This window comes from Pelophylax lessonae (genome assembly GCF_965119305.1).
Source record: "Pelophylax lessonae genome assembly, chromosome: 2".
In the NCBI taxonomy this organism is placed as follows: domain Eukaryota; kingdom Metazoa; phylum Chordata; class Amphibia; order Anura; family Ranidae; genus Pelophylax; species Pelophylax lessonae.
Genome location: NC_138769.1, coordinates 41,074,950 through 41,087,933, shown reverse-complemented (window position 1 = coordinate 41,087,933; position 12,984 = coordinate 41,074,950). Strand labels below are relative to the sequence as shown.

At 46.2% G+C, this 12,984-nt stretch overlaps 1 protein-coding gene across 2 annotated transcripts in view; it reads right to left on the bottom strand.

Annotated features, from left to right (window-relative positions):
* The window catches only part of PDZK1 (PDZ domain containing 1), a 65,458-nt gene that overhangs the window by 23,667 nt on the left and 28,807 nt on the right, over positions 1-12,984 (bottom strand). For both annotated transcript variants that reach the window (XM_082244255.1, XM_082244256.1), the window contains exons 4-5: positions 10,768-10,904; positions 5,058-5,253 (exon numbers count right to left, since the gene is read on the bottom strand). In XM_082244255.1, coding sequence (XP_082100381.1) covers positions 5,058-5,253; positions 10,768-10,904 — 333 coding nt within the window. The remainder of the gene's footprint in view (positions 1-5,057; positions 5,254-10,767; positions 10,905-12,984) is intronic.

The following is a 12,984-nucleotide window of genomic DNA, read 5'->3' as shown; positions in this document are numbered from 1 at the left end:
AAAACTACTTGCAATACTTAAGTAAAAAAAAATGTTGAATACTTTAGTACTTCTACTTAAGTAACTTTTTCTGCGAGCACTTCCACTTCTACTCAAGTAATTTTTTGATCGAGCACTTGTACTTTTACTCAAGTAGAAATTTCGAGTACTTTATACAAGTCTGAATGGGACAGAGATGGCGAAAACAAATCTGACAGGGGTTACAACCCTCTCTTACGCTATCCAAAAAGGAGAAAAAAAGTTTTGCCCAAAGATCTACTTTAACATATATATATTGTACATTCCCATAATTCCCTGCCCTCAAGGAGTTTACAATCTAAGGTCCCCAACTCTAGAGAAGGAAGTAAAGAGGAATCCACCCAAGGTAACCCAGGTAAAACTAAAAAAATGGACCCCAGTGGAACACAGATGCAAATAAAGGAATTTTAACCCAAAACCAGTGGCGGCTGGTGCTCCATGGGCCGGGGGGGGGGGGGGCAGCAGGCCAACCGCACCATTCCCCCCCCCCTGACCACACCAGGCCGCACACTATCCACCCCCCCCCCCCCAGCGAGATAGGAGAGACAGGAAAGGAGAGGACAGACAGGACAGGACAGGCAGGGCCCCCCCCCTGCTCACTCACCCTGCCTGGATGCAGCAGAAGGTGGCAGCTTCGGCTTCTTCCCCGTCTTCTGCGTCTCCTCCCTCCTCCTCCATGCCCAATGGCATGGCTTCTCCTTTCGGCTAATTGGGAAAGCGGGTCACAAAACCCGCTTCCTGATTGGCCAGGAGGAGGATCCGTGTGACAATAGCGAATTTTCATTCGCAATTGTCACACAACTGGGTGGGCTCGGGGCGCACTGCTCTGCGCCCCGAGCCCATCCTTTTTTTTTAGCCTGTGAGAGCCTCTGGTTTTAATCACATGGTTAAAAAAAAAAAGCCCCATTGAACTTCATGCATCCGGCACCCCGCATGTATATTAGTGGGCCGGGCGCATTGATAGGGGGGCGGTGCCCCTGCACCCCGTATGACCAGCCGCCACTGCCCAAAACTAAAACTTCCACCCAAAACCAAAAAATAATATTGGCTTTAGATACACTTAAAGTGTAACTAAACCCACAGCAGTAAAATCAATGTGTAAATGCAGTAAAGAATGCTTGTTATACTTACTGTGGAACCTAAAGGGTTAATCCTGTGCATTGTGTAAAAAGGCTGTTTGATCCTGTCTTCTCTGATCCTCCCATTCTTCCACTATCCCAAACCCATGTGCTCTTGGAGGCACTCTGCACATGCTCAGTTTTGTGTGTATTGCTAGAGAGTTTTTCTTTTTAGAGGGGTGCATGTGATGGGCACAGGGTCAATCAGCACTGTCCAGACAGAAAGTCAGGGGTCCTGGAGCCTCATAGGGCAGTTATGAGAAGAATGAAAACTCTTCCTTCAAGCTTTAACCAGTGCTCGGCTGGACACAGATAGGGTTCAAATAGCTACTTTTACAGGCATTTCAGCTTTAATTTCCCTGCCTAAAAGCTTGAAGAAGTGTGTGCTTTTTTGTGATTTTTTTGCACATTTTTTTAGAGCTTCTTTGAGATTGATGGAGCATAAGCTGTTTTGGTTTCACAAACCCTCCCCTCAGCTAACTCTACCTAGTTTTTTGTGCGTTTCGAGCTTCCTTGAGCTATTTTGTGCTTTTTCACTCCTTGTGCTGTTTTGGGCACTTTGGCGTCTTTTCTGCCCGAAAGCTCCTATCAAAAAAAATTAGTTTGGTGGAGTTTTTTTTCTGGCTGTAAGAGCATATGCCTGTAAACTCCTGAAAAAGCAATAATGTGCATGGGCACATTGACTAACCTAGAGGGGAGTTTCCAGGCAGAAAAAATTAAAGCCCAAAAAAGCTCAAAAGACTGTAGAAGCCGCTTCTTTGAGCTGCAGTGTGCAAGAGCCCATAGAAGTCACAGGATTGCTATATACTGCTGATGAGAAAGGGTATTTAGCAGTTTATATTTACTAAAATGATTGCATTTACATGTTCTGTGTACTGTGGGAGACCAGATATAGTGAATGCAGGATCCTGGGGAGACCAGATATAGTGACTGGAGGTTCCTGGGGAGACCAGATATAGTGACTGTAGGTTCCTGGGGAGACCAGATATAGTGAATGCAGGCTTCTGGGTAGAGCAGATATAGTGAATGCAGGCTCCTGGGAAGACCAGATATAGTGACTGTAGGTTCCTGGGGAGACCAAATATAGTGAATGCAGGTTCCTGTGGAGACCAGATATAGTGACTGTAGGTTCCTGGGGAGACCAGATATAGTGAATGTAGGTTCCCGGGGAGACGAGATATAGTGAATGTAGGTTCCTGGGGAGACCAGATATAGTGAATGTAGGTTCCCAGGGAGACCAGATATAGTGAATGTAGGCTCCTGGGGAGACCAGATATAGTGAATGCAGGCTCCTGGGGAGACCAGATATAGTGAATGTAGGCTTCTGGGGAGAGCAGATATAGTGACTGCAGGCTTCTGGGGAGACCAGATATAGTGACTGCAGGCTCCTGGGGAGAGCAGATATAGTGAATGCAGGATCCTGGGGAGACCAGATATAGTGAATGCAGGCTCCTGGGGAGACCAGATATAGGGAATGCAGGCTTCTGGGGAGACCAGATATAGTGACTTCAGGCTCCTGAGGAGACCAAATATAGTGAATGTAGGCTCCTGGGGAGAGCAGATATAGTGAATGCAGGCTTCTGGGTTTAGTATCACTTTAAGGACCCGTTAAAGCGGTAGTTAACCGCTGAAAAAAAAAAATAAAACCTGCAAGACAATAGCATAATGTGCTAGGATGCATCACATACTAGCATATTATGAAATACTTACCTTAAAATGAAGCCCCGCAGGGTGCTCGGTCACCGCTTAGGGGGCTGACATGTTCCCCTAGTGTTTCTTCCGGGTTCGCGGGCTCCGGCACTGTGAGTGGCCGGAGCCGTGATGACGTCATGCACACGGGAGCCCTCCGTTACGGCAAGGAGCTCTGAATTTCCGACACGATACGCCGGACCTTCAGAGCGCATGCGTCGCTGATGTCAATAATGTGAATAACTCCCAAACCGTGTATGTTTAGTAGAAATCCATTTTACCTACAGGTAAGCCTTATTTAAGGCTTACCTGTGGGTAAAAATCACTAGGTGGGGTATACAACCGCTTTAATGTGCATTCCATTAGGGCAGCCCATTACTTTCAATGCACCAAAACATCTAAAAATCAGACATGGCACAACATTTGTAATGCATAGCGATGCAATATGGTGAGTGCTCAGCTCCACAATCCTGGGAAGCCACTTTGTCGTGGCCTGATCTGCAGTTATATTGTTCTTATTCTGCCAGAAGTGATTTTACATAACTTCATCTACCACCAGGAACATTACCACCTCAAAAAAAATGGTAATAAATTTAGAGACACCTTAGGACCCAGTTACATTTTTGTGGTGCATTAAAGCACAATTACAGTCCTACCATTTTGTTTTTTGAGCCTCAGGAGCTTTTAGCCATAATCTGCTATTCTGCACAGCATTTAAACCCAATATGGCAGATTTATCTGGCAAGCGATCTCCTCCAGGGCTGTGTTGTCTGCACTTCCACCCGTCATGGGTGCTGCCATGTTCTCCAGGTCTTCCTTCCAAGTCCTGAACCATGTTTTTGCTTGGTTGACCGGGACCCAATGGTGTCATTTCGCATTGTTCAGTGTGCATAAATGCTGACGGGCAGGGAGAAGAGTTTATGACAGAAGAGTCCAGTAAAATCTCTTCTGTCATAAAATTCCTACCTGTCAAAGTTTTTCATTTTTGTTTGGGTTTAATTCCACTTTAATACGCATTGTATTAAGGTAGTCCATTAAAACAATGTGCTACCAATGCACCAATATGTCCTGAAATCCAGATGTGACACAAAATTTGTCAAGCACTATGGTGAGTTGCCATGCTACACAGCCCGCTACAACTCATATGTGTTGCCTTAGTGCACTTGGGTGCAATTCCAAATGTAACATGTAGGCAGGTGGCGCTCGAACGAAGAAGCAATCCAGAAGGGAAAGAAGTTGTGAGGAACTTGGTCCATCTGTGACAAGGGCTGCTGATAAGGCAGTACAGCCAGTCCTGTTGTACCGGGCTCTGCCCTATCAGATCATCAGGGGCCCCGGGCACCTTTTCAGTTAATTTCTACAAAATAAAAAACAGGCCTTTCTAAAGCCCTATAGGAGCACCATCTCAGTTTGATCAGATGCTTTGGAGGCTAGAAGAGAGATATGGTGTCTAATAGACCTCAAATCTCTCCACAAAGAGGACCTCTCATGGCTCATGCTTTTACATGTTTGAAGCCGGGTCAGGGGAGGGGCCAGGGGTGGTGTCGAGGGTGGTCCCATCAGGTAGGCTATACTGGGCCCCATGATTTCTAACAGCTGCCCTGTCTATGACTTCCTGTGGTCCAGGAGATAGCTGTCCGATTGGATACTGGCACCTCATGTGACTGCAGCGGCTATCTTGGTTCAGGCAGATTCTATTTAAGACTCTGGCTCCTGGGTTTGGCATGCTTTCTGCGAATGGCTAGTATAGAGATAGGAGCCCTGTCTGGCAGGGAACGTTCTTAGAGATAGGGAGAGGTTCCGAGGGACAATGCAGGGACTATGTCAGCTCGCTTTAGGAAGCCTCCCCTTTGGGTGTGGACCAGCCAGGCTGCACTCCGCTCCTCATTGCAGACGCTTCGCAGTTCGTAAGTGGCTCCGGACAGGTGTGCCTACCCGCTGAGCCTGAATAAGTTGTGTTGAACCTTTTCCACAATATAACTTTATTGCCTGACTCAGACTCTGAGTGTTTACTGCCCGCCACACCATACTGCACCTTGCTCACAAGCATACTTTGCCATGTTTTGTGGTCAATGGACACGTTACCACAACACACAAGTGTAAATGGGCCAACAAGTATATTAGGATTCATTTACAGTGATGCTCATTGAACTTTGTAGGCACATTGCCTGTGGTATACATTTATATGATCATTGAACTTTTCTAGGGATTTTATTTTAATATTATTATTACCTTTGCGATTTTTCTCTTGCCTGAGATAGAATCCATATCCATCTGATGTCTTGGTCAGCTCCACGATCCGGGGAAGATGGGGCAGGAGGCTTGTTGTGGCCTGATCTGCTGTAATACGGTTCTTGTTCTGCCGGAAGTGATTGTACGTAGCTTCATCTGCTACCAGAAACATAACCGAATCTCCTGATTCCTTTATCTAGAGGCCATGGAGAACAAAACATTGAAGTATGTATGGTATGCTGTGTCTGGGCTGTCGCCATTTACATGAAGTACATTGAATTGCAGAAGAGGCCGAAGGTGGCTGCCAATTTTTTAAAATCTTTTGCATGTCTATGTTAGATCTGTGAGGATCCCACAAAATCTAATTGTCTTTTTTGGAATCTGTCAGAGCAAAGTTTCCAGCAGAATTTTTATTGTCCCTGGATGTGAACTAAGATTCTATGCATGCCCTACATCAGTGTTTCTCAACCTTTTTTCAGTCAAGGCACCCTTTAACCACTTACCGCAAACTGACGTAGATCTACGTCGGCAGACTTTGCGGGGGTATACCGGGATGATGCCTCTAGCTAGAGGCATCATCCCGGTACCGTGGTTAACAGCCTACGGTCGGCTTTCCATCGGGAGCCGCTCGATCGTTACCTGGGTGAGCGGGGGGGGACGCCCCCCCTCCTGCCGCCTTCCGCCACTTTGCTCGGGCCTCCCGTCCCACCGCGTGGATGGAGTCCCGATCTAAGCCGGAAACCGATGATGTCTCCGATGACGTAACCTGGAGGCGGCGTCCATGACGTCACTTCCGGGTTAGTCTGCTGCAAAAGGCGGCAAATTTAATAAACGGCTGTATGCAAAAACGCCGTTTTCGGCGTTTTGCATACATGGAAGTGTAGTGGAGGGGTTTGGGGTCTTTTAGACCCTCGATCCCTCTATAGAGAGTGCCTGTCACTGCATATTGGTGTCACAAGGGATGTTTACATTGCTTGTGACAGCAATAAAAGTGATCAGATTTTTTTTTTTTTTAAAAAAAACCTGTAATAAAGTTAAAAAAAAATAAATAGGAAAAAAAAAAATAATTTAGCTGCCACCGTCACCGTTAGCTCACGCACGAAAAAAAAAAAAACGTATACAGAAGTCGAGCCGCGAATGAAATCGCTGTTCAAACCACACATGTGAGGTATCGCCGCTATCGCCAGAGCGTGAGCAATAATTAAAAAAAAAGAGCTACACTCTAAACTGGTAACCGTTAAAAGAATTTAAAGTGTCGCCTATTGAGATCTCTATTGACCGTAGTTTGTCGCCATCCCACGGGTGTGCGCAATTTTAAACCGTAACATGTTGGGTATCTATTTACTCGGCGTGACATCATCTTTCACAGTATACAAAAAAATGGGCTAACTTTACTGTTTAGTATTTTTTAAATGCAGTGAAATGTGATTTTTCAAAAACTTTCCAAAAGAATAGCGTTTTAAAGACCGCTGCGCAAATACCGCGTGACAAAAAATATTGCAATGACCGACATTTTATTCTCCAGAGTCTTTGCTAAAAAAAATATACATATATATATATATATATATATATAATGTTTGGGGGTTCTAAGTAGTTTTCTAGGAAAAAATACTGATTTTAACTTGTAAACAAAAAGTGTCCGAAATAGGGCTGGGGCTTAAGTGGTTAAGGATTGTGGACAGTCTCAAGTTGCCCCATTCTAAAATGTAAAAATGATTCTAATAGTCTTACATAATGCAGCAATATCCACAAGTCCAAGTAGGACACCCAACGTAAGAGGTGATTTATTCTTCCAAAGCAAATACACTTTTGTAAACTGGTATTGACTAGTATTCCTATGTTTCTTTTCTCCCTCAGTTTTTTCTCTATCATTCAGCTAATGTGAGGGGCAGGGAAGAGTCAAACAAGGATGCTATGCAGACTACTGACATCCTCCTTATCAACTGATTATGTCAATGGTCATTAGGACGCCAGCAATTAGAAGGTTTTAATTGTGCACAATAAAAAGCTTTTTTTGAAAACATTTTTTGGGCAATTTTAAGCCATTTTGCCAAGGCATCCCTGAAGAAACCTCAAGGCACCCCAGGGTGTCTGGGCCACTGGTTGAAAAAGGCTGTCCTACATCACTAGGCAGGCAACTGGGAGTGGGTCATATGTAAAATTCTGCTGGTGGTTTTGCTCTGCAATTTTGTGAAGATAGTATTTTATCAATACTTTTTAAAATGCAGCAAAGTTGCATTAAAGCTGAACTTAAGGATAGAAAAATGTCATATGATCAGGTGCCACCGGCTGTGTAATCCCTTGCCCCCACACGCTCCCCCCTCAAAAAAGAATGAGGCAGGTTTTTCTCCTTCTCACTGCTGGCTGAAATGTTTCTGTGTGGACTTCTATGCTTGGTTGTGTGACCCAGAGCCTAGTGACCGAGCGTCAGGGATCTGACATCTGAAACTGCTGACTGCTGAGAGCCAAGTGTGTGCAACTGGACCTGTTGCCTGTCAGGAGTGGTGAGCGGAAATACAACACCCTCCCTTATCCTTCCCCACCACCCACAGTGCAACAGAAATTACTCTTTACTTAGCAGCCCTGCAGCTATCCACTACATACCCTTACAGGGACAGCTTCATGTGGACCACTTACAGAAGGGCCCCATCACAAGCCAGACAAATCTAACATCAAGGTGCCAGGTACTTTGCAAACACTTTCTAGAGGAGCCCTGTTCAGGAACACTCACGCACTCATGCATACCCACATCTGGAGAGTTAATATAGAGTGCACTCAAAAACATTAACATTGTGTTAACTGATTCTTCTGATACCACTCCTTACTAGTTAACTCTTAAATTAACATTTCTGCAGTTCAGTTAAATCATCATGTTATAGGCCACTGTTCACTTTACCTAGTTCTGCAACTTTGAAGTGTTTTGGTGTTTGCGAATTCAGGCACTGTTTACCTGCCTTGATATAATTCATTTACTTGACCTACCATTCAATAGTCTGTGGCCTAATTTCTGTGCATTATTCTAAAATGGTAGTTTACTAACATTTAAAGCGATAGTAAAGACTTTTTTTTTTTAAATAACAAACATGTTACACTTAGCCCCCATTCACACTGGGGCGACGCTACTTCGCACCGCGACCTCCGAGGTCGCGGTGCGAGCAGCGTGCCGCTACCTCGGAGCGGCCGCCACGGACTTCGTAACATTGAAGTCTATGGCGGTCGCCTCCTGGTCGCCCCAAAGAAGCTCCGGACCCTTTTTCTGAGTCGGAGCGACTTGTGTCGCTCCTATCAGAACGGGTCCGCAGCTTCCCTATGGGAGGCGACCTGCGGCGACCTGTGAGGCGACCAGGTCGCCTCACAGGTCGCCCCAGTGTGAACGGGGGCTTACCTCCTCTGTGCAGTTGGTTTTGCACAGAACAGCCCAGATCCTCCTCTTCTCGGGTCTCACGCTAGAGCTCCTGGCTCCTCCTTCCTGCCGGGTTCTCCCACAGGAAGCAGCTTGCTCTGGGAGCACCCAAGCAGGTGCGCTCCTAAGCAGTGGCTCTGTGTGTCCATTCACACATAGAGACGTGGCACAGCCCCACCCCCTCTGTCACCTGATTGGCTCACTGCCAATGGCTCCAGCTGCTGCCAAATCCCAATCAGGAGTGCAAGTTCCTCGAGAGGCCAGGCTCTTGTGGACATCACTGGGTTGAGAGGGGCTTGGGTAAATATTAGGGGGGGCTGCACACAGAAGATTTTTTACCTTAATGCATAGAAAGTAAAAAACCTTGTGCCTTTACAACCACTTTAAGTTATCCAGGTGTGAGCGACCTTCTAGCTATAACCGGGTGTGTCAGTGGGGACCAATGGACTTTAAGAGTCATGGCAGAAAAGAGGACCCATCATCACCAGCAGCTCCTGCAGGGGTAATCGCTACATTCATTTAAATACAAGAGTCATGTGTAGAACTGCACGATTAACCGTTAAAAAATTGCAATCTCGATTCAACCCCCCTCACGATCTTAGTCTGGCATCTCCACAATTCAGTGCAGAGCTGTTCTCTGCTCACTCACTGCTGTCAAAAAAAATAAATAAAAATGAACCTCTGGCAAATGTTTATCAACATTGCTCAGCGCTGGTAGATAACCATAAACAAAGTATCATTTGGTTCTTTTAGATCAAAGGGATGAACTTCAGTCTGTAAGGCTACGTTCACATGTGGGCACAACGGATCACGGGCAGAATCACCGTGATTCTGCCCGCGATCCGGAAATCTGTGCGATGCCCGTGATTTGCAATGGCACCCCAAACGCTGTGCGATGTTGCTGCGATTTCCACCTGCCGAATCTTGGTAACATTGCGCCAACAGAATCGCGGGACGCATTATGCACAAAAGAAGCTCTTGTACCTTTTTTGGGCGTCATGCGTCCCGCGATTCTGTTTGCGCGATGTTACCGCGATTCGGCAGGCGGAAATCGCGGCAACATCGCACAGCGTTTGGGGTGTCATTGCAAATCACGGGCATCGCACAGGCGTCCCGCGATTTGCAATGATTTCCGGATCGCGGGCAGAATCGCGGTGATTCTGCCCATGATCCACTGCGCCCACATGTGAACGTAGCCTGAGTGAGGTCAGTTTACCCACTAAGAGCCGGTTCACACATATGCGATGGCAGACATCGCACGTGATTCGCAGCACACTGCTGTGCAAATCACATGCGATGTCTGTGCAATGTGAGTTCAGTCATATAGATTGTATGGCTGAATTTGAATCGCATTTGGACCAAACTCGCACAGGACCCTTTTTTGGGTCCGCACCAGAATCGGATCACATGGGTGTTTACACCTATGAAATCAGATTCATGTCGGAACTGACAGTTCGCACTGCGATATGCGAACTGATCTTGGGGTCTCATTAACTTTGTATTGACACCCCCAGCATTTCCCATAAGGCAGTGTGAACTGCCTGCGAGCTGAGTGCGGTGCAGGAACCTGCAGTGGATTTGCAGGGTTCCTGCATCGCATATTTGTGAACCGGGACCAGTCACTGCTGCTCTCTCTCCTTGTGCAGGGTGACTGGTCTTGTCTCCGCCCCCTCTTGTTGTTTTATGCAGACAGCCTGTAGTAGGTGGAGCCTGCTGGGTCCCTTCCATAGCTCTGCTCTCTGTACAAGCTATATCCACACAGTGATGGTGTCACTGCTTTTTTTACAAGGTAATATCTGGGTTGATAATTCGATACACACAAACTGGATTTATATCCTTTGAGGCTTTTGAAGAATATATTAAAATTTAAGTATTTATGTCAAGGTTTTAGCTTTAAACATTCACACATTTATAGGTGTGACAGTGCGCACATGTTTTTGCACAATTTTGCACGTCATGTTAAGGGCAGCCCGTTCATTACAATAGGTTGCCCTCCATGTCAGGTTATGGCAGGGTGTCCCCAGTACAAGCAGTGAGGGAAAATCTCCCCAAGGTTTCCATTTTTTTAAGATCTCTCCAATTTTTAAATGTATGTCAAGGCAAAACCTTTTTTTTTTTTTTTTTTTTAGATAGAATAGGAAAGAATTAAAATAATAAAAAGGTCCGTTGGGCTTTTCCTCCTCCATTAATTGTGCTTTAAGATTCCCTTTAATGGCATAGTGTGAATTGGTGTGACTACAATAGAGCCCGCTACAAAGCTGTCCAACGTCTGTACATTGAAATGCGGACCAGACAACTAGCACTTACCAATTTGACAACCTGCTCATAGGAGTCGCTGACCACACTCTTGCCATTCACTTCAATTATTCGGTCCCCTGTTTGGACTCCGGCCTTTACAGCAGCTCCACTAGGTGCCAGGTTCTCCAGGTATACACCAGTGGTGCCTTCAAAGGGAAAACAGATGAACATTGGTGTGTGAGATGGCGTGATTACTCACATTATTAGTTCTATTCACATCCAAAAACATTTGAATGGGTCAGCATGGTGGCTTAATGTTTAATCCTTGCAGCAAGGGGGTTCTTGGTCTCCTGGCCAGGATCTGCATGGAGTTTGCATGATCTCTCTGTGTTTACATGATTTCCCCCAAGACATGCTGGTGGGTTACCGTATATACTGGAGTATAAGCTGACCCGAATATAAGCCAAGGCACCTAATTTTACCACAAAAACTGGGAAAACTTATTGACTCGAGTATTAGCCTAGGGTGGGAAATGCTGCATCTACTGGACCCAACTGGACCACCACCAGACCCAAAACAGGGGCTGTGGGCATGGTGCAGGGGCTGCGGACATGGTACAGGAGATGTAGGGCTGTGGGCATGGTGCAGGAGATGGTACAGGCATGGTACAGGAGATGGTACAGGAGATGGTTCAGGCATGGTACAGGAGATGGTTCAGGCATGGTACAGGAGATGGTTCAGGAGATGGTACAGGCATGGTACAGAAGATGTTACAGGCATGGTACAGGAGATGTTACAGGAGATGGTACAAGCATGGTACAGGAGATGGTTCAGGCATGGTACAGGAGATGGTTCAGGCATGGTACAGGAGATGGTACACGAGATGGTACAGGCATGGTACAGGAGATGGTTCAGGCATGGTACAGGAGATGGTTCAGGCATGGTACAGGAGATGGTTCAGGAGATGGTACAGGCATGGTACAGAAGATGTTACAGGCATGGTACAGGAGATGTTACAGGAGATGGTACAGGCATGGTACAGGAGATGGTTCAGGCATGGTACAGGAGATGGTTCAGGCATGGTACAGGAGATGGTACACGAGATGGTACAGGCATGGTACAGGAGATGGTTCAGGCATGGTACAGGAGATGGTTCAGGCATGGTACATGAGATGGTACAGGAGATGGTACAGGCATGGTACAGGAGATCTTACAGGCATGGTACAGGAGATCTTACAGGAGATGGTACAGGCATGGTATGGGAGATGGTACAGGAATGGCACAGGAGATGGTACAGGAGATCTTACAGGCATGGCACAAGATATGGTTCAGGCATGGCACAGGAGATGTTACAGGCATGGCACAGGAGATGGTACAGGCATGGCACAGGAGATGGTACAGGAGATGCAGTGCTGCGGGCATGGTACAGAAGCTGCGGAGAAGTCTCACTTACCTTTTCAGTGAGGCCCCTTACATTTAAAAATGGCGTCGACTGGCACCCACACGTCACCATGCATGCATTGTCTGCCCGAGAATAGCTAAACGTGCACAGGCTTTCCCGAGCGGCGCGCATGCGTACTGCACCGGAGAAGAGGTAAGTGAGACCGTGACTCGAGTATAAGCCGAGGGGGGCTTTTTCAGCATATAAAAAACGTGCTGATAAAGTCGGCTTATACTTGAGTATATATGGGTAATTGTCTAGAAGGCGTGTGAAGGTCTACAAATCACAATTGCAGCCTTCTTTGGCAAACCCTTATAATGTTCTATTGAGTAGCTAATGCAGCTCTTGAATGCTTGTGAAGCATGGAGCCATAAGAAAATAAGTTTAGGAGTGCAACAAGGATTGCAATGTGATCATTGGATAGGGGGGTAGGGGTATTGTAAGCTCTCGTGGACTTAGCACTCTTGTACTGTAACTGTACCGACAACCTTTATTTTGTAAAGCACTGTGCAAACTCCATGTAAACCCTGTATCAAAATAAAAATAATGATAATATTAAATGTTTTAACTCACATTTTAGCAAAATCTAATCTTGTTGCCAATCTAGTTGGAAATTGCTGAGACTGTGATTAGGAGCTGCTCTCTGACCACAGCCTCAGCTCTCATTTAACTTGTCCTGAGGTTGTGTACAGATCACAGTCTTAAGCCCCGTACACACGTACCGATCGTCGGCCGACCGATCGGCCGTCTTTTGTCCCCGGGCTGTCCTGTCCGCTGAAAAGTGCAAAAGACTGCACATGAATTTTGTCTGCCGACTGCAGAAGTGATGTCATGTGATGGTTAAC